At 37.5% G+C, this 22,272-nt stretch overlaps 1 protein-coding gene across 2 annotated transcripts; it reads left to right on the forward strand.

Annotated features, from left to right (window-relative positions):
- The first annotated feature begins 1,191 nt into the window (after window positions 1–1,191).
- Window positions 1,192–21,559, forward strand: LOC147332820 (hemicentin-1-like). Of its 2 annotated transcripts, XM_086289567.1 has the most exons (14): window positions 1,199–1,347; window positions 4,025–4,282; window positions 4,374–4,721; window positions 4,880–5,104; window positions 6,145–6,372; window positions 6,460–6,723; window positions 7,346–7,603; window positions 8,372–8,509; window positions 9,296–9,505; window positions 10,067–10,309; window positions 17,103–17,240; window positions 18,530–18,739; window positions 19,112–19,354; window positions 21,339–21,559. In XM_086289567.1, exons 1-14 carry the CDS (start codon window positions 1,254–1,256, stop codon window positions 21,557–21,559), a joined length of 3,078 nt encoding a protein of 1,025 aa, XP_086145693.1. In that variant the 5' UTR covers window positions 1,199–1,253. The 2 variants fall into 2 exon arrangements, with proteins under 2 accessions (XP_086145692.1, XP_086145693.1); XM_086289566.1 differs by lacking the exons at window positions 17,103–17,240; window positions 18,530–18,739; window positions 19,112–19,354; window positions 21,339–21,559 and adding an exon at window positions 11,947–15,077 and having other exon boundaries at window positions 1,192–1,347.
- Window positions 21,560–22,272: the final 713 nt, after the last annotated feature.

Genomic DNA, 22,272 nt, shown 5'->3' on the forward strand with positions numbered 1-22,272 from the left:
TGTTATTTAATGCAGGGGATGCATCCCAAAAGAGTTCATCACCTTAAACTGACTCAGAAATGATTCCTACATCCATTCCTTTAGTGTGACAGGACAACTTTCTTTCAGTTTCTAGAAAATCACATGCTTATCTGGGAGTATCCCACATTTCCAGACTGTGCCACACAGACACCACACACATACACAAAAATCTAACTGAAAGTGAAATCTGGGAAATTCCAGTTTTTAATATTGGCTTCTTTTGTGCCATAACATGTTCTTAATCAACAATCCAAAATGGGCACATTCCTTTTCTCTGATGTTAAGATGATAATGAATCAAAAGCAAACGAACAAAAAAAAAACCCAATCCCAATACATAAACCATATGATACATATTTCATTTCTGAATGAATCAATTTGGTGTAAAAATTCAACCAGAAGGGACAAAAAATGGTCCAGTTTTGGTCTTTAAACATTTGGTCTAAATTATGAAAACACAGAGCAACAGAGCCGATGGTGCGTGGGTGTGAATCTATGTGCTGGTGACCTTAAGATGTGTCTGTGCATGTGTATGTGTGGGCAAAATGACGGCTAACAGCCAACAACCAAAAAAATCTTCACTCTTCAGCTGATTTAGAGGGTTTGGGTAATTTTTTTGTTGTTTTAGTAGTAAAATGTAACTGTATATGCAACAGTGAAGTCGCATATACAGTATTTTAATTCATCCTTTATTTTTGCACATTTTCCATTCTTTTAAAGTGTAAAACTTTCCAAAAATAATCACATTTATGCTTTTTCAGGGGGTTTTCCCACAGTTCTAAAGAAAAGACAGGATGTCTAAATTTACAGACTTATGGAAAGAGGAAGTGTAAATGACCTAAACAGATTTTTTTTTTATTATTTGTCTAAAAGTCAACGGTCTAAATCCATTTTTATGTGTTTTTATGAATATAATATCATGAATTAAAGTTTTCACAGCAAATATCAAATTGTGTTAAATGGACAAAAATATTATTTAAAGCTATTAATGTCTGTAAATACCTCACTCAAGACCTACAATAGTTAACAGTGCAAACATCAGACTGTGTAACATAGCCTGACTCATGAAAAACAGAAATATCGCCCCCCGCATGCAAATTACTAACTGTGCAGTGAAAGTGGGAAGAGAGAGAGAGCAAGAGAGGGAGAGAGAGATAGGAGTCTGCTTGTACTTATTCACGACAGCTCGGAGCTGCACAGTCCAACAGGGGAAGCTGAGCAGAGGAGTAACAAATGACTGAGGGGTCATTGTTGAGTAAGGCAACTCAAATGAGTCAAAGTAGATTATTTGTTCAGCTGTCAGTGGGGCTCCTTCTCATTGCGGCAGGTAAGATGCTCTCATTTTCATTGCTAAAATGACGGTCTTCGAGATTTATAATGCATATTTGGTGTAATTTTGTCATATGATGTCTTTTTCTCAGTGGCCAAGACTTGTTTTTATTTATTTTTGTTATTTATTTATTTATTATTTTATTTTCATTACCCACAAGGTCTATACGGATCAAGCATAAATGTGAAGCCATATTCGTGTTAGAGAAAGAGTCATTGGCGTGATTAGTAAAACAACAGCAGCTAAAGCTGTGACATGCCCCAGGTGCAGGACTTAATTTAACCAGAAGGGTGCGATAGATTGCCGTGTGTAAAAGAGAGAGAAAATAAAAGAAATGAAAAACAAATGGTGGATAGTTTCCCAGATTTTGTGAAAGAATGTGTAAAAGTACCCAGGGAGAAAAGAGGTGAAATCTGAACCAAATCTTTTCCCCTCAAATGAACACTTATTATGTGAAATCCAGTCTTCTTAGATGTGAGTTAAGGCTATTTATGCAACAGCAATTTCAACTTGCTGGCACTGGCTGTGACTCTGAATGTTCATTAGTGGTTTATTGGATTGATGTAGTTAAATGTATAGCCAGCTGTGTGTTGTTCTTTCCTTTCACTTTCCATTAAGTATATATTTTTTTAAATATGTCTTTTTTTGGAATTGGGAGAACATGGAGGAATACTGCAATAAGGCTTCAGATTAATCAATAATTTCTTTCTATTAAAAGGTTTGATTTGTACAACAACTTCTTTTCCCCTTTAAAGGTGTTGTCTTCGTAAGGGTTCATTGTTCACCGTGAGGTCATGGACTGTAACCTCATCAACCTCTTGCTTTCACTGTTATCATTTAGGGAAGTGTGGCTGTGTAAAAAAACACTCTTTGGCATTATGATAATCTTGTTTCTACACGAGTCCTCCTGAATAACAATGTGGGGGGTACGGTGAAAGACAAATCCTTTAAAAAAGCTCTTTTCTGCTTAACAGGAAAATATATCAAAACAAGGGCTTGATAAAAGAAAAGTCTTATCTGGTGAGAATATTCACTGACATATTTTTTGTTCAGTTAGTGCACTGACTAAAAAAAGGGGGGAGATTATCAAACTCATTGTCAAAAGAATGACTCACCATGGGAAAGGAATGTACACAGGCAAATGAAGTCAGCTTCCAGGAAAAATATGTGTTGTTTAATGATTTATTTTATCCATGGTGAGCAAGCAAGCAAACGGTGGAGGGAAGAAACTCAAATACAGGTATTAGTGAGCAAAGCAAAGAAACACACAGGAGGAGGTGGTAGATCCCCCCAAATTGCTAATTTGCTTGTTTGACTTCATCTGCCTTTTTTATTGTATTTTGTTGTTTAGTGAGACATTTAATATGCTTTTTTACTTGTGTTTTTTTAAGGTCTTAATGTCTTACAGAAAGTTATTTTACTACAGCAAAAATCTGTAAAACACTACAGGTCCATAGGGTGACTAGTTTTCCACTTCCCTCCAACAAAGAGGGAGAGTCCATACACTTCCTTTTCTGATTTCTTAATTTGTGCATCCTTGATGAGTCTCCTTACATTGCTCACTTAGTCTTTCGCACAAGAGATAGGACAGGAGAAGGAACAAGGAGAGAGGAGAGGAGGAAACAGGAGTTTAACAAACAAAAAACCCATTCAACCTTCATTTTAAAGCAATGTCAATTAAACAGATGAATTATAAGTCGACTTGTTAGCTTTGTTTATTTGCATCAACAAGGCGATTCCCAAAGAGCTAATAGCTGAAAACTTGGTATATATCTGCACAGTGTCCACTGTGGCCTGAGCGATGCATTTGGCTTCAGTTGACCTGTGTCTCATCAGAAATTGTCTCAGTGGAAGGCTGGCTGTCAACAAACCATTCTTCAGGAAGGGAAATGGATAGAAAAGACTGAGGTGTGCCAAATTACACAAGAAATGGACTGAAATAGTGCCAACAGGTGTTATGAAGTGCAAATAGTCATACGTATTGAAGAGGGCATCTGAAAGGTACAACAGTATGGTGGAGGTTTTGTCGTGGTATAGGACTACGTTTCAGTCTTTGGTGTTGGTAACTTTGTCAAAAGTGATTGAATTACAAATGCAGAAAAGTACCATCTTGCAGTACCACCTGGAAAGCATCTGATTGGCCTAAAACTCTTCCTAAAAACACTACTGAAGTCCTCTTCACTGTTCTGCATGTGCAACATTTCTATCAGTGAAACTACGCTGTGAGTAACTGTGATGGGCTGCGGCTAGGCTGTTGGCATGTTGGTTTGCTGGAGCCTTACGTGTCCATGAGAGCATCATCTCTAACCTGGTTGTTCTTGTCAAAAATCTGACTGCACAGAGGTGCTGAGATGACCAGTACATGTGCTGTTCTTGCAGTAGCTAAAATAGCTCTGCAGCTGTTTCAGCAGGGCATTGCCTGACCCAACACAACCAGAGGAATGCAGGACTTTCTAGATCAGAAGCATATCCAGACACATCCTATTACACATATTAGCCTGATTGTATATACATATGTCGTAGTGTTGGTCTATAAAATATGCTTAAAACACAAACTTGCATTTCCTTTTTGACTAGTATATTTGGTTTGATTTGTCGATCCTACATTTTAGTTTTACTACAAAACAAAAACAATGTGAAGCATCTAAATATATATAATATTTCTATGCTGCAGGTGTAGGTGCCTCATGTCCCATTGAGTTGAGCCCCTCCAGTGTTGTGGTGCGGTATGGAGACCCAGTTTCAGTCAACTGCACCGCAACAGTGAGCCATGATGGAATGGGTTGGGAGGCTTCAGTTGGAGGGATAGGGATTACAGAGGTCAACCATTTGCCCTGGAATGTGGAGAGTTTAACAGTATGGGGCATCTCTGCTCTTTGCTTTATTAACACTAATGAGCAGTGCCAGAAAAATCTGAACATCGTTGTTTACAGTAAGTCCTGGTTGTTGTGCGTATATTATCACAATTATATTATGATAACTCTAATAACTCTGGTATCTAATAACTCCTTTCTTTTTCTCAGCATTTCCAGAAAAAATCCAAATCAACTCCACCGCTGACTCCAATGGTATGATGGTAGAAGGGGAGGAATATAACATTACTTGTGAAATCCCCAAAATAGCACCAGTCCAAAATCTTACTGTAAAGTGGTACAATGGAGACAGAATCATTGAATCAGATGTCTTAGAAATCATTGAACCAAATAACTTAAAAAATACTAAACAACCAGTGAAACTTTTATCTACCTTCCCGTTTACACCAACTCGAAACGACAGCGGTGCCAGGTTCAGATGTGAGGCACAGATGGACCTGAGCCCAGTAGGACCACATTTGAATGTATCGTCACAGGAGCTTACTATTACAGTTGTCTGTAAGTTTGAGCTTATTTGTTTGTAATTCACATAAAATACAATTCTGTCTCAGATAGTATTTGTGACTATTATGTTTACCTGGCAAGATGGTATATGTCTGAAAGAAGGATAAAACATTACATTGTAACAAATGGTTGGTGCTTTTGCTTCTTTTCAGTTGGACCAGATGTACAGTGTTCCAATATTATTGAGCTAATGGAAAATGAATCTTTGGAGGAGAATTGCAATATAGCAGGAAATCCCACCCCCTCGGTTAAATGGCTGAAAGATGGACAACCCTTCAACTCAACCACTCCGATGAGAAGGGAAAATGCAGGGATGTACACACTTGAAGCTAATGGCTCACTCTCTGTCCAAAAGAACATCCAGGTTCATGTGTTATGTGAGTGTCACATCCACTTTTATGACAAACTAACAAAACTAATACTACATTTGAACATTATACATTTAAAAATAGCAGAAATTGCTGGATGCACAAAGTGGAAGAAGTGCTCAAGTCCTAACTGAGAGTAGCTGTCACTGTTTTAATCAAATGACTCAAACTTACAACACAGTACGCAGGTTTAAAGGTTTTAATTAACAGAGTCTTGGGAAACAAGAGCATTGAGTTTCAAAGGAAGCCTGGCTACTTAATCAGGTGAAAGTCTCCGGACTGTCACTTTATCTGTTCACATGCTGGGATGAAACACAGGTGAATATTCAAGAATGATCTCTTAAAATGTTTCTCTTAGTTCTGGTTAGTGTCAGTCAGGCCAAACTGCGACTGGAGCAGTATCTCTGTCTTCCAGCAGATAAATTCCTTTGAAGGACAAAAACTCAGTGTCATACTCAGCTGTGTGGGAGGATATTGTGGACATAAATGCAGGAGGCAGGACCTTGACTCGAAGCAAAACTTTTAATGCTGACTAGACCAAAGAAAACACAGAAAGACCAAAGTTCAGGAAAAACAAGGAAACCATGCCAGACAATCCAAAAGCCATAAATAATTGGGAAATAAATATTCTCAGGGCATTACAGAGCTGGAAGACAAACAACTATGAGGGTCAAAGCAACAAAGAACAAGGAGAGACTCAGACAATATACAATGTAATACAAGAAGGTGAAGAGGGTTAACATGACAAAAGGGAAAGGGAGTAGGACAGGACAGTGTAGGAAGGCAAAAAAAAGACAAAGCAGAAAGATGACATGAATGGAAACTACAAGGGAACTAACTAAAGGACAAGCTGAGAGTAACAAAGTTAAGAACAGAAGACTCAAACAGCAAGACTGAAATATAAACCATGAAGAGCCTATATAAAGCAGAAGATAAACAAGAATTGTAAATACAAGGGAAGAATAACAAAAAACTCAAAACCAAGGGTCCCAAACCCAGGGAGGACCACACTGAGTGTTTGTCCTTTTCCTTTGTCCTTTCCTTTTCAGACGGACCAGAGTTGAACTGCCCAAGCATTTACATGGCAGAGGAACATACTCCTCACAATCTCACCTGTACTGTTGAGGGCTTTCCTGAACCTGTCATGGTCTGGTACAGAGATGATGAGGTGGTGGAACTTCCAAAGACGTTGACGAGACTTGATGCAGGACATTACTTGATCACAGCTTCAAACAATCAGTCAAACGTTAACGCCACTGTGGAAATTATTGTTCACTGTAAGTCTTTCAGACACACGTCAAGCGAGAGTGATTACATACGTATATTTTACTCCTTTTTGTCTTAAATGAAATTATTGTCTTTAGATCAACCATCAGAGATATTTGAGCTTCAAGACCTTGAAGTCCACATTGGTTCCACTGTGGAGCTGAAGTGCTCCTCCAGTGGAAACCCACGACCAACGTATACCTGGAATTATTACCAGACTGACAATGTGATGGAGGAAAATGAAGATGGAGTATCCCGTTTGGAGATTCACAGCGCTACTGCATACAACATGGGTACCTACACGTGCCATGCATGGAACAACAAGGGAAGAATTTCCAGAACAATCAAAGTGACAGTTATAGGTAGGTGAACTGCAGTACACAGTATGCAACATAATCGATCTACCAATTATAGCCTGCTTAGATAATGTCCTGGAAAGAGTGATAAAGTATCATGGATTGTGTGTAATATGAGAGCATTAATAAAAACCAGCTGATCCGCACGCTTTTTGGCTTTTGAGTCTAAATCGAGAAGTATCGATTTACAGCTTCTCACCATTACCACTACTGATGTGTTGTTCAAACCAAATGGGGAAGAAGGGTGATGTAAGTGACTTTAAATGAAGCATGGTTATTGGTTCAGTTTTCGAGAATTTTTAAAAACTGCTGATTGACTTGCTGATAAAAAATATATATACCTCAGTTCAGATCACATTTTACCTTATATTAAGAGTAATTTGGCTAAGTAAATGTGACACATTTAACTGATATGTGTTGCAGGTGCAGTCCTCCCCAAATAATTCTTTGAGCTAGGGAGGGGTGTATCCTTCCTGGGATCTTTTCCTGTTGCCTCCAAAGAAACAGCTTAAAGACCTTTCCTTTCATTTCACTACAGTGCTGGATGTGGAAATCTTGCATTATTGTAATGAAGGAATGTAGATTTGGACTGAAATAACATTTCTCACTCCCACCCTTCCTTCTGCAGGTGCTGAGCAAGAATGCCCACTTGAAATAACTCCAAATCCAATGGTGCTTGAGTACAGAAGCAGAGCGCAGGGTGCAACGTGCAGCTCAACATCCGCCATCTCCACAAATGTCAAGAGAATGTACTGGGAGGGTGTAGAATCTGATAATATGACTTGGTTTACTAACACCAATGAAGACTGGGGGATGACGCCAGTTTGCACTGCAACATTTCAAGGAATAGGAAAATGCCAAAAATCATTGAACTTTACTCTTTACAGTAAGTATTCTCAACCCGAGCTGGCAAAAATACAGACATCCTGTACTTGAGTAGAACTACACATCCTTGTGTTAAAAAATACTCTGGTAAAAGTACTGTTTTAAACTTCTTTACTAAAGTAAATGGGAAAAGGTACAGACTCAGAATGTACTCAAAGTAAGAACGTATTGAGTAGTACCTTGTGCTATATTAATGTAATAAAATTGTAGTATATGGGAATAGAATATTTTCAGTCTTCAGTTATTTCAGTCTAAATTTTATTCTAATGATTGTTCTCAGCATGACTCAGTAATGAGCATAGGAAAAAATGATTTTTTGAAAGAGCTCTATCTTCTGTTTCCTACATTGTAGAGGATAACTTTGCCTCCACACATAAACAGGAAACACAGTCAGAGGTTAAAGAGAGATTCAGCAAAACACCTGCCCACTTTATCCACTATTAGTATGCCTTTTGTGTATTACAGTTTAGGATCAAATTGATTTAATGTTTAAAAGCACAAAGTGATGTGAAATAATATCTCAACTTGAATGTGTTAAACCAAACGTAACAAGGTTGTTTTGAAAACATAAGGAATGGAAAGTATAGACAGCTGTCAGAAAAATACTCAGTATTGAACACTCAAGCAAAGTACAGATACCTGAGAATTATTTGTGCTTTGTTACTTTCCACCTCTATTCACAACAATTTTCATACTTTTGCTGCCTTCAAATTTGAATCTTAAATTGTGTTACTCTGCTCTTTCCTCTCCCAACAACTCTCCACTGTAGAAAAACCAGACAGTGTTTCCATTTACCACGTGCGTCGCTTGAGCTCTGTGGAAGAGGGCAAAGAGTTCCAGCTGCGGTGTGACATTGTCAGCATCGCTCCAGCACAAAACGTCACTGTGTTGTGGTACAAAAATCAAGGTGAGGAGCTTTTCTGTAAATATTATAGACGTACTGTGTGAGACTTGCAATACAACACAATACAGTGCTTTGAGAGTCTTTCTAGTGTCCAGCAGTGGACAACGCCACTGGATGCAAAAGAAAGATTGATCATAGAAAGAGAAAATTACGCTACCTTCACCTCCACCATATATAATAATGATGATTTAAATCAAAAGGATCCCATTTGAGTTCATCAATCTATAAGACATCTTGCCTCTGATTTTCAGTCCAGTTCTCATGTAATTTGAAGACGACTTCTGATGAGGCTTCAGCGAACATTAAATGGATGATAAACCTGTAAATGTTAGTTAAACCAACCAGTGCACTTATATAGAAAAAACAAAGTGCCTTAAGATCTAATTAAAAAGTGATTCTTGTATAGGTTTTCTGCTATGTGTACACACAACACTAGTTCATCCCTTCAGTTAGGTGTCTTTAATATGGTTGAGTGGTTCATCAGCTAGTGTTAAGATGTTTAACAAAGTGGTCATATTACAATGAGTTGACTGAAAATGAGTGAAAAAAGTAGCCAATAGCAAAAGAAAAAGCCTTTAAAAGACCTTCACAAAGCCTGTAGTAGAACTATTGTTCAAGACCGCTTTAAAACTCATTGCTTCTTATAAACTAAATATAAAGAAATAAGGAGTGGCTCAAGATCTTCTCACAGTACTGTAAGTTATGCTTAACTTCTGTTGTGTCTCCCGCTCATACATAAACAAGTAGAAATGTCAGCTTTTGTCTTTTTATTTTCTTATTTTCTGTCAGACATACTGAAAGAAACTGGCTGTCAGCTTGAAAACAACAAAACCTGCAAACTCAGTGATGTCAGATCCCCGGTAAATGTTTCTGCCACGATTAATGTCAACCTGCAAAGGAAAGACGACGAAGTGGTGTTCAGATGTGAGGCTCGGCTAAACCTGAGATTAAATCCTCTTCCGACTACAACATCCAGCACCCTTAAGATCACTGTCCTGTGTAAGATCCCACTTCATATTCACTTTTCCCTATTAGGGGAAGCTACCATTCCTTTTGTTATGTTGAACATATACTGTTACTCTCTTAAGTGTTTATGTTAAAAGTAGTGAAATGTTCAGACAAAGATGTAAAGATATTTAAAAGTACACCATTTGACTCTTTGCTCTGAACATCAGATTTCTAAAATTTGTCTTTCTATTGTGTCACTGTCATATCAGTTTATGAAAGATTTCCTTATATAGTCAACTGCTCCAGGCATAGCACATCTTTAAAGTCAAACAATAATCTTGCTAGTGCATATAGATTACAGCATGTAATTAAAAGACTAAATCCATCATTATCTATAACAATATGAAGGTAAAGATAATGTAATTACAAAACAGAGACACCCTGCTTTAACCTTGTTGCAGATATTTGTGCTATTCACTCTTTCCATTTAAATTTACTATTCTTAACATTGGTGTACGGATGAGTTTTAAACAGCATATTTGTTTATTTTGGGTGGTATTGCTTGAATACTCAGTGTTTGACATTATTCTGTTTACCTTTGTGTCACAACAGATAAGCCCAAAATTAATACCACAAAGCTTCCAAAAGAAATCCCCGTGTTCAGAGGCTACTCTGAGGAGCTTGTTTGTGAAGCAGAAGGTTACCCAATCCCAAAGATCCAGTGGCACTACAACCCAGAGTCCCATGTGAATGTGTCTAAAGGAAAACTCACTGTGTCTGAGCCGGGCATCTACAACTGCACTGCCAGCAATGACGTTGGTTCTGCATCACATGTGGTTGAAGTGATTTTAAAAGGTAACACACTTTTAACACACAGATTTTTCACCTTATGCACCTTTTCTGTACATTTTTACATGTATGTGTTTCTGGATGAACTTAAAGCCAAACAATCAGAGGGTTCCACTGCTGTTAGCCAAGACAATAAAAATATAAGACTGCCCTAGATGTTTTATTAAAAAGTCACGGCTCTTTACATGAGGAGTACAGTGGATTCACGAGGGCAGTGGAAACAACTAGGTAACAAGAAAAATGGTGAACTAGGTAGGGAAAGTAAAAATTGAGTGAGTTCCATTTCTAGGTTCTTATCTGTGACTAAAGAACCTAACATTCTTAAATATAACACAGAAGGGGAGAAGGCTATGAAAATACCACAACAAAATTTACAAAATAAACTCTAGGCAGAATACTAATAGAAATGAAAAGGAGCTGAAATAAATACTAAGGAATATAAAAATCAAATATAAGCAATAAACTTGGAAAAAAAAACTTCAGTTTCAATTCAATTCAGTTCAAATTTATTTATACAGTGCTAAATCACAACAACAGTCGCCTTAAGGCACTTTGTATTGTAAGGTAGACCCTACAATAATACATACAGAGAAAAAAAAAACAATCATATAACCCCATATGAGCAAGCACTTTGGTGACAGTAGGAAGGAAAAACTCCCTTTTAACAGGAAGAGGTCTCCAGGTGACCCCAGGTCCATTATTGTCATGACAACAATGCTTTTTATTAAATCCTTCAACATGCAGACTGGAGGGACTTGGCACTGTTTCTGATTAGTAGTACTTCCTGATTCACAGCCATCCATCCTCTTAAAGGGCCTGTTTTTTTGAAGTCACATCTTGAAGTCATTCACTGAACATCTGCCTCTATTTTGGCTGTTTCCAAAATAGAGGCATATCTGACTCTAAAAAAGAGGAAACTGCACACTCATATGGCAGTGACTTATCAGTCACAAGAGCTATGTCCTACAAATTTCCTATTTTATGTAAGCATAATTTGCAAAATATCCCCCCTGTAAATAAAACTGTATTAAATAAAACTTGAAACTACTAACTGAGATTATAAAATCTACAATGTCGAAGGTATATATGCACCAGGTTCACTTTTAAACCAATGGGGTTATGTCTGTCTTACAGTCATGGTAAAAAGAAATGCTCTCTTTAAATACAGTATAAATACAGTCTATGGATTTTGCAGTATGCACTGGTTCACTGCTGCTGGTGACATTAGGGAATGGGTAATGATTTGTGCATGTGATGTTTCTAACACCATCATAGTAACATAATAACCATAACAATAACCATAATACACTTGTTACAGTTTTCTTTCTGTTTCTGTTGCTGAAAACATTACTTTGAATGGACATTTAAGGAATTCTAAAGCATTAAATCTTATTGATATTTTATTATTTTATTTCCAGCCCCACAATTTCTGGGTGAATATGATCTATAACTTCTCACCTAAAATGCTTTCAAACTTCACCGGTATTACTACTACTACTGCACATCTTTACTTATACTTTAGCTTTTATTTTGTATGTGTATTTGCTGACCTCTTTAAATAGTAGAGTTACATATAGAGTAAAAATGTTACATTTCTATTGTTGCACACTGAAGTGTTTCCTGTTTGACTGTCTTCATTGCAGAGGACTACCTACCTCTCATCGCTGGATTTGTGGCTCTTGCAGTTGTAGCCATCACCATTGTCTTCCTCTTAATCTACTCAGTCTACTACAAGAACACCAAAATGCGCCACTACAACTTTAAAAACCCCAAATTTAGCGAGCACAATGGGAATGTAGCTCACAGCAACGGCGACCTGCAGTTCCCTATGACCAGACTTTCAACGCAGTACATCTCTGCGTAGTAAAGAACAGACTGCTGAGCAATCTGAATTGGCTGCAGTTAACAGTGTTTTTAAAGTATGATTACCACTTCGACAAAGATCTATTCATTCAAATATCACGCAACCTTCTACTGCATATCGATTTTCCAATACATCATAATCAAAGGTGTAGTCCTATTTGTCTAAGTAACATTGTGCATCGGTCACGACAAAAGCTTTTTCACTGCAGAAGCAAATTTACATTATTCAACTACAACTGAGCAATAGTGATCAATGCCAGCCTGACCTTAGTAATATAAAACTCATCTCTCTAATCCCTTTCACCAGTTCTTACATGCTGCTTACAGCTCTTTCCTTTCTGGATGTGTCTTCTTAATTTTCCATACTGTCTGTTTGATAGTTGCCCGCTCTCTCTCAAACTTGCCTCTCTCCCTCATGTAATCTGTGGTGAATTTTGCACCACTTTTCACACATTTAATCTCAGGGTTATGAACATATCTGACTGCTAGTTTCTGAAGCCCTAATTTGCCCTTGCCGTGTAATTATTGAAATGAATGTAATTATTGTAATGTATGTACCGGTAATTTGGGGCATGGTTAGATCACCCAAAGCTTTCTTTCCCATGAGCACATTTTAGTGAACGCATCATCACGGTAATTTGCTCTGGTGCTTTCAGTCACAAAACTGACACTCTGTCTCTTCGGTAAACTCTAGCAGAGCCTTTCTGACCTCAAAAGAAGGTTTTGTGATGGCAGAGGTCGTTACTAAATCTGGCCCTAGATGTCAAGATGACATTGTTGACCAATTACTTTGTTGTCTTTTAACTAAAACTCTTAAAGTGACAGCTATATTTTGAATGATTAAGCTAAGTGGATGTTTTATTTCCTGTCTTGGAGAAACAAAATGTTGGGCATGACTCTGGACTACACCTCTGATTATAATAGTGTTTCATCCTTAAGAGAGTAATGCTAGGTGCAACCACAGTTCCATGAGTCTAATCATTTAAAGAAAAAAATAGCATCAACCATACTTGATTTAAATTTGACAGGGTCTCTCCATGTTCCCCTCTTCCTTCCATGAAAGTTTTGTTCTCACCACTCCACTCACAAAACTGTAATTTCACTGTGAATCCTAAACTTGAGCACTCATCAGCTTCACTCACAAACTAACGTGACATCATATCCACAATTATCACTGGTCATTAGAGCTATGTGAGCACACTGAATACTGTTTTTGTGTATCACTAATTCAATCTTTATTTACCAAACAACCCACAACATTTCAACAGTTTATTCTTTCAACTCGTAAATGAGGCTCAGTCAAATTTTAATCAAGGGGTTTTTTTGTAACTTGATTGCACCTACCATATTTACACAAGTGTGTATCTACTACTGGATTCTTGCCAGTTTTCACTGGATAGAAATATGTGAAGGAGTGATAAGTTTGCTTCTGACTTGAAAGTAGAACCTTTCCTAATTTAATGAGCACAAAGATATTTGATGTTTTTATTTTTTGTTTTTTTCATGGTTCTTTTTCCTTCTTAAGGTTTCAAATCAGTATGCTTCAAGCTGAAATTCAAAAAATATATATATATATATCAATTACACCATCTTGTCACCAGGTGCATTTCACAGGGAGATTTGGTACATAATTTTTTTTTTTTTAAACATCTCTGCAGAGCTCAGCAGTGCACACACACACAGACACACATGCAGCAATTTCATTTTTTAACTTCCCTTTATCACAGTCATACATATCATATAAAAATGTCAGTCAAAATGTAGCTGTTAATGTGACTGTGTTATGTAATCAAAATGTGCAGAGATGCTCTAACAATGTACCAATCTCCATGTGAAATTTAACAGGTGAGGACCTACAAGCATTACAGTACTTCAGTGTATACCATGTATTGAGCCAACTGTTGTTTCAGTCATAACTTCCTATAAGTCACTCTGCATTCCTTTCTACATATGTAGCCTTTTCTGTGCCTGGTTCTTTCTATGCCAAAATCTAAAAGGTCTCTCATTATGGGACAAATTGTCCTGTTCCACAGATGAGTGACCACAGGCACTGCTACCCCAGTGTCTATATGAGCTGTATGTAAATGCATATATATATATATATATATATTTATTTATTTTTTCCTTTTAAGAAAACGTAAAGACTATTTAATGTATTATGAAAATGGACTGCATGGCGATATGATGGCATTGCAAATTATTGAAGGGTTAATGGAGTTCAAAGCCTTTTTGTGAAGGGTGAGGAGACCTTTATAACACATATGTATATACTGTTGTAAATATTTGTGACTGAGGAAAAAATAAGTATTTTCTTATTAAAATGATCACTTTTTAAACATGTTGTTGCTATTTATATGCATGTACAGCGAGTATGGCATATTGAAGAAAACTGATGGTTTCAGTTCAATTCAGTTTTATTTATATTGCACAAAATCATTACAACAGTCGCTGCAAGGCGCTTTATACCATAAAGTAAAGACCCTACAATAATACAATAATACCCCTTTCAAGCAAGCACTTGGCGACAGTGTGGAGAAAAAACGCCCTTTTAAGCAGAAGTAACCTCCAGCAGAACCAGACTCAGGGAGGTGCAGCCATCTGCTGCAACCAGTTGAGGGTGATGGGAGAAGGCTAGGAAAGGAAGGTGGAAAGTTCCAACAAAGGAAAACAGTAAATAGGGTTTTAAAACTCTTTACAAATAATTAAGAATGGCTGTTGAAAACTAAAGGAAAAAAAAGAAAACTAAAATCAAAAGAAAATTGATGGCTAAATACCAACATTAGCATGTCTTATTTAAATGATAATAATGTGATGAAATACTAACGTCTTGATGCATTCTCAATCATCCAGGAAAATAAATCTCCAAAAGTTGATTCTGTTCATCTGGACGTAGCGTTTTCTGGGAGAAACGTTTCGTCACTCATCCAAGTGACTTCTTCAGTCTCAGCTGACTGCAGGTTTCCCCAAATCCAACTTTACTCGTAACCCGGAAGCTCTCCCCACACACAGCCTTATGGGAACAGTAGTCTACCGCTACACTTATAAACAGTACATTTGCATAATTACTGAAGTCATTATGCAAATGTACTGTTCATAAGATTTGGGGAAACCTGCAGTCAGCTGAGACTGAAGAAGTCACTTGGATGAGTGACGAAACGTTTCTCCCACAAAACGCTACGTCCAGATGAACAGAATCAACTTTTGGTGATGAAATACTAAGTTCTGAATCGAAAAGGGAGTCCTACCCAGTACTAAACAAGGTGTACCTAATATACTGACCAGTGAGTCTAGTATGACTGTGACTAAAAAGATTACATTACTCCATACAAGCTACCCAACACGAATCCATCTACTTTTATCTAATCCACTTCAAAGATCTACTTTTTTCCTCTGCATTTATGTTTACTGACTCTCTGCATCAAAGAGCCACTTGTGTCACTTAATGCATCACTTTAAATGAACCTTTTCTTGTCTTTACACTAAATGTTGCTACTTTACATTTTAACTAACTGCATTGTCTTTGTCACTTTAAACTGTGATTTATTAGCACTGCTGCAGTGTTTTCTTAGTCAGGGGTAGTGAGTGCACTCAGTGTCTCTCTGTGCCCACTGTTGGGGGAGGGACAGTTTCCTCCCCGGTAACTGCTGGGAGCTGGGAGCGGCGTGCTGCTGTCAGCTGTAGCTTAGCTTAGCTTTCTCCTAAAAAAGTCAACAAGTCGCCGCTGGTTTACTTAGCAGCTGAGCTGAAGCGATATACACTCCAGCTCACTGTAAGAGAAAGGAAAGCCAAGGAAAAGGAGCGGCAGCTGTTGGAATAAGAGACTCAGAAAGTTTACTCTAATGGATTATTTGAGCTTTCTTCGTCTTCTTTCAGCCCTTTTGACAGTAGAGCTGTTATCGCTTTCTAACGGGGCAGAAACCAGTAAGTAAGAAACACTTGAGAGCTCATGTTTTCTTTGCTGTTGACATGGAAATAACAGAGGCTAAGGGTTCCATCCCTGCGTGCTTTGGAGTTTGCTTATAGCAAAAAGGGAGTGTTTAAAAAGTTGGGAAAGTGTGAATGAAGTTTTTAGTGAAATCCTTTATTTATCCAGGAAAAAGTTTCACTGAGTCTAGTTTTCAAGAGAGGCACGTACAGGAAGCCTATTCCTAAACGATTAAATGGGAGACAAAAAATGACAAAAGTGGGAAAATTAGTGACTTTTATTGTTGGGGTTATAAGGATCTTCTGTATATTTACATTTTCCCCCAACAATCTGTTTATTGTAGATGCATGGTTAAAAGATATATGTCTCAGGTGTCATAACATTGTACTTTGTAATACGTGGAAATGAACTGAGTTGAATGTGACGCATTTAACTGATATGTGTTGTTGGTATAGTCCTCCTCAAAGAATGGTGGGCAGCAAGTGCAGACTTCCCTGTGGGAGGGGTGTATCCTTCCTGAGTCTTTTCCTGTTGCCTACACAGGAACAGCTTAAAGAGCTTTCCTTTCATTGCTATTTCACTACAGCGCTGGATGTGGAAATCTTGCATTATTATATATAATGGAGGAATGTTGACTTGGACTTTTACTACCACTCATCTTTCTGCATGTGCTAAGCAAGAATGCCCATTTGAAATAACTCCAAACCCAATGGTGACTGAATACAGAAGCAGGGTGCAACATGCAGCTCAACATCCACAATCTCCACAAATGTCTAGAGAATATACTGGGAGGGCGTAGAATCTGATAATATGACTTGGTTTGCTAACACCAATGATGACTGGGTGGTAACGCTAGTTTGCACTGCAATATTTCCAAAACTACGAAAATGCAATAAATCATCGAAATGCACTCTTTACACTTTTACCACCTTCAAACTTGAATGTCAACTTTTGTTACTGTGCTTTCTTTCTGTTACTGTGATTCCCTCTCCCAACAACTCTTTACTGTAGAAAAACCAATCAGTGTTTCCATCAATCACGTGGATAACGTTACCTCCATGGAAGAGGGCAAAGAGTTCCAGCTGCGGTGTGACATTGTCAACATTGCACCGGGAAAAAAACCCACTGTTTTGTGGTACAAAAATCAAGGTGAAGAACTTTTTTTGTAAATGTTATAGCTTACGCCAGGTTTCTTTGTCTGTATTATGCTGGGGGAGTGAGAAATGGGTACAGACGAACGTGAAAATGCAAGACATAAAGCAAAAACTGAGTTTATACAATTCCAAGTTTAATTATTATATCCATATTTGTTAGGACCTCTTTAATTCTTCAATACAACCCAAACTTTCTTGGGGAAGCTTGTAGTTTCTTTAAATAGTCTTGAGAAATAGATCTCCAGGCTTCTTGAAAGACATTCAAAGCTCTTTTTTTAAATATTAGTAGCCTTTTGTTCTGTTCTTTGTCAAGATCCCACACTGCTTTGATAATGTTGAGGTTCGGGTTCTGGGGAGGCCAATCCATGACTGTTTCATTGTTTGTTTTTCTATCCAGGTATGCGTTTATTGTGTTGGCAGTGTGTTTGGGATCATTGTCATACTGAAAAATGAAGCATCTGCCAATCAGCCACTTTGCAGATGGTATTGCATAGTGGATGATGGTACTTTTCTGTGTTCATAATTCCATCAGTTTTGACAAGATTCCAAACACCACTGGCTGAAATGCAAACACTTACTGCATGTCTCTCCTGACCTTCTCCATGCATATAGATGAAGATTTGAACCCAAAATTTTTCATTTTGATTCATCAATCCATAAGACCTGTTGCCACTGATTTTCAGTTCAATTGCTATAATTTGGCAGCTGTTTTTGCATGTTGTCCTCCACTGGTCCAGTATTGCCTTACATTTCTTTAAAGACACACAGCACACCAAAGTCTCAAGATAGTGGTTCCCTGGGAATTACTTGATTGATGCAACAATTCTATTTTATGCCTGTAAAACTGTGTTATCTTTGGCATTTTTATGAAATAAAAATACAACAAAATTTGTGTTTGCAACAGGATGCTTGATTCTTGCAATGTTTTCTGTTATGTATAGACACAACACTGATTCATTACTTGAGTTAAGTATTAAGACATTTAGCAAGCAAAGAAAAAATTCCTCTGAAAATGGTTAGGTAGGAGTGGACTGAATAAGTGAAGGTAATAGCCAATATCCAAAGAAAAACCTTGGAAAGACCTCCAGAAAGTGTGGGGAACTATTGTTCGAGATCATTTTAAAATATTACAAGAAAGTCAGGCAAAATGTAAAGAAATAAGGTGTTGCTTGAGACTTTTTCACGGTACTGCAAGTCATGCTTCATTTCTGTTATGTCTCCGACTGATATGCAATCAGGTGGAAATGTCAGCTTTTGTCTTTTTGTTGTCTTATTTTCTGTCAGACATACTGAAAGAAACTGATTGTCAGCTTGAAAACAACAAAACCTGCAAATTCAGTGATGTCAGATCCCCGGTAAATGTTTCTACCACGATTAATGTCAATCTGCAAAGGAACGACAGCGGAGCGGAGTTCAGATGTGAGGCTCTGTTAGAAACGGGAGCAAACACCCCTCAAAATACAACATCCAGCACTCTTAAGATCACTGTCCTGTGTAAGATCCTATTTTCATATTCACTTTTCCCAATTAAGAGGAATCTACCATTCCTTTTGTTATGTTGAACATATACTGTTTTTAAGTGTTTATATTAAATGTCGTGAAATATTCAAATAAAGAGGTAAAGATATTTAAAAGTACACAATTTGAACAAAAAGTTCCACTTTGGGATTCTTTGCTCTGAATACCCAATTTCTAAAAAAAATTTCATGCTATTCATTCTTATATTCTCAATTGGATTCATCTCAGAGGTGTACAGATGGGTTTGAAAATATGCTATTCAAATTGTAACGCATTGTTTGTTTTTCATGGTATTGCTTGAATACTCATTGTCTTGACATTACTGTATTTACCTCTTTGTCACAACAGATAAGCCCAAAATTAATACCACAAAGCTTCCAAAAGAAATCCCCGTGTTCAGAGGCTACCCTGAGGAGCTTGTTTGTGAAGCAGATGGTAACCCAACCCCAAAGATCAAGTGGGGCTACAACCCAGAGTCTCATGTGAATGTGTCTAAAGGAAACCTCACTGTGTATGGGCCTGGCATCTACAACTGCACTGCCAGCAATGATGTTGGTTCTGCATCATATGAGGTTAAAGTGATTCTAAAAGGTAATACATTTCTGTACTACATGTTTCTGCAGAAACATAAAGCTGAAGTTCTGCAAAAGCATGAATATAAGGCTGTCCTAGACTGTATATAAAAGATGGACATGGCCAATGTGGCATTTCCCATGTAAATGGTAAATGGTACTTATGTATTGCTCTATTTGAGAACTTTTACTACAAGTCACCCAATCACACACACATTCATATGTCTGTCATATTTTGGAGTGTAACAGATCCAAATGGAATATGGATAAAACGACAGATAAACAATGAGCACAATCACACAGAACACAGTACAATTCAACAAAGGACAAATAAAAAGACACAACTCTTTAGATGAGAACCACGGAGGGTTCGTGAGGGCAATTGAAACAACTAGGTAACAAGAAATAGGTGAAGATAATCAAGGCTAACCAGACAAGAGGAAGTAAAAATAAAAACAAGATACTGAAGACAAACAGTTAATAAAATAAAAAAGGAAGTCACTGACTAACATACAGACAAGACCCTAACATACTTTGAACTAATGAACTATGAAATACCACAAAATAATATACAAAAAACTAACACCAAATAATAAGTGCAAATAACTCACAATTTTGGGTTCAAGACCAAGGATCATAACAACAATGACCTGGGTTAACACAGGTTCAGTATCTTGTCCATGAATCCTTCAACATGCAGACTAGAGAAGCTAGGGACAATTCTTAAAGCCATGCACTGTTTCCTTTTTAAACCCATGGAATATGACTGTCTTATTCATGGTAAAAAGAAAATCCACTCTCTTTAAGTTCTCAGATTTCTTCATCAGAAAGAAGAGTGGGCGAGAATTCCCCCCCAAATCACTTGCAAACAATTATTTAACTTATTGCTGCTAAAAGTGGTTGTCCAAGCTACTGAATCATCATAAGTACTTGGTTTTTGTTGAATAAATAATGATGCTGGTGTTCATCTCGGGCTTAATTCGTTTTAAGACCTTGTAAAGTCAAGGTGATATGATATGTAAAACCCTACAGCTTTCTTTTTACCATGACTGTATATTTAAGTATAATTGATGACTATGAGGGTCCCTTCATGCTCCAAAAACAACAGCTTCGGGAGGTGGTAGAGTGGTAAATGTGTAGCTAAAATATCTGCAGGAATTTAAAAAATTTCAATTTGCTGCTATAACTTTGCACTGTCCACGTTTTGCTGTGACACAACAAATTTCCCACATGTGGGACTAATAATCTTCTTATCTCTCTTATCTTTTAAATATGTTGGGGAGATCCGCCATGAAAATTTGAGGCTATGATCAAATACAGGATATATCCACAATAAGTTTGGAGTTCCTAATAAAGTGCTCAGTGACTCTATGATGCCCTATGTTAGTTTTCGTTCAGTTTCAGAAAACATTACATTGAATAGTAATTTCAATAGTAGTGCAGGAGGCTTCGAAGAACCTGGGCAGATCACCAGTTTCTCACAGGGAGACAGACAGCCATTCATACCCACACACCTGTGGACAGTTGCCAATTTTAAGGAAATATAAATCATAAAATGGACAATTTAGAATTACCAATTAACCTAACCACACTAACTGCATGTTTCTGGGCTGTGGGGGGGAAGCTGGAGTACCTCGAGAGAACCCAAGCAAACACAGAAAAAACATCCCAACTCCACAAAGAAAGGAGTGTGTGGAGATGGTAAATCATAAAATTATATTCCACAAATCTCTCTGTAAATATAACCTATAGCCTGTCACGTAGAACACACTAGAAACTTAAGGGGTACTACTACTTTGCAATTGATCTTCCTGCCCCAATACTTGGTCATTTTAAAAAATAAATTAGAAGCTATCAATCTTTATTTTTATTTGCACTTTTTAATTTTGCATGTTTGTTTGTTGACCCCATTAAATTATAGAGTAAAAAGTTTACATTTGTATTGTTGCACATAGGAAATGAACACCCTTGCATTGTTTCCCGTTTCACTGTCTATATTGCAGAGGACTACCTCCCTCTCATCGCTGGATTTGTGGCTGTCACTGTGGTAGCTATCTCCACCATCTTCATCTTCATCTACTCAATCTACTACAAGAACACCAAGATGCGCCGCTACAGCCTTAAAAACCCCAAATTCAGCATGCACAATGGGAATGTAGCTCACAGCAATGGTGACCTGCAGTTCCCAATGACCCGACTATCAAAGCAGTACATCTGTATATAGCACAGAATAGACTGCTGAGCAATCTGAACGGTCTGCATCTCTCTGCCACCAGGGTTAACAGGTTTTTCTTGTTTTGTTTTTTATTGCTGTTGTTGTTGTTGTTGTTTTTTTTAAGTCTGAATACCGAGCCAAATACAAAGAAAGACTATTCTGTCCTCCAAACGTCAATCACCCTGTTATTCTCACACAGATTTCCCCTTACATTATAATCAGAGGTGTAGTCCTATTTGTATAAGTAGCGCATCGATCACAGGCACACAGCCTTTAGAGTTATTTGTTTTTAAGGCTATATCACCAAAGTGGCAAGTTTAAATTATTCAACTATAACCATAACATGCTGCTTACAGCTCTCTCCTCCCTGGATGTGTCTTCTTTGTTTTCCATGCTTTCCTGTTTGATAGGAACAGTCTCTCTTTAACATTGGTGCCATCTCTCTTCCTCACTTATTCTCCAGTGAACTTTAAATTCTATAGTTGTTACATTGTAGGCACACAGCTGTGTGCAGTGCTTTTGGTATGTGCTGAAACTCTTCACCGAGTCTGCTCTAAATATGCAGAGTGAAGAGTCCCTTTCTACTCTGGTGTTTTTCTACACATCATACGTGTCATCTTTTCCACACAGATTTTAGGTTTATACTGTAGAGTAGTTTGGCCCTAGATAGCCCAGCTTTGATTACTTTTTTTAAACTTTCTTCCATGAAATATTGTTGACGT

This window comes from Aulonocara sp. 'chitande type north' Nkhata Bay, linkage group LG4, assembly GCF_057382095.1.
Source record: "Aulonocara sp. 'chitande type north' Nkhata Bay isolate Kocher_YH1m ecotype deep benthic linkage group LG4, A_spYH_male_GT1.1, whole genome shotgun sequence".
Classification (NCBI taxonomy): Eukaryota; Metazoa; Chordata; class Actinopteri; order Cichliformes; family Cichlidae; genus Aulonocara; species Aulonocara sp. 'chitande type north' Nkhata Bay.

Excerpts from the sequence above, each read along its gene's own strand:
- LOC147332820 (XM_086289567.1), top strand. The coding sequence starts at position 1,254 with ATGACTGAGGGGTCATTGTTGAGTAAGGCAACTCAAATGAGTCAAAGT. Across the intron at positions 8,510-9,295 it reads GTTGTGGTACAAAAATCAAG|ACATACTGAAAGAAACTGGC; the intron begins GTGAGGAGCTTT and ends ATTTTCTGTCAG. Across the intron at positions 19,355-21,338 it reads GGTTAAAGTGATTCTAAAAG|AGGACTACCTCCCTCTCATC; the intron begins GTAATACATTTC and ends TCTATATTGCAG.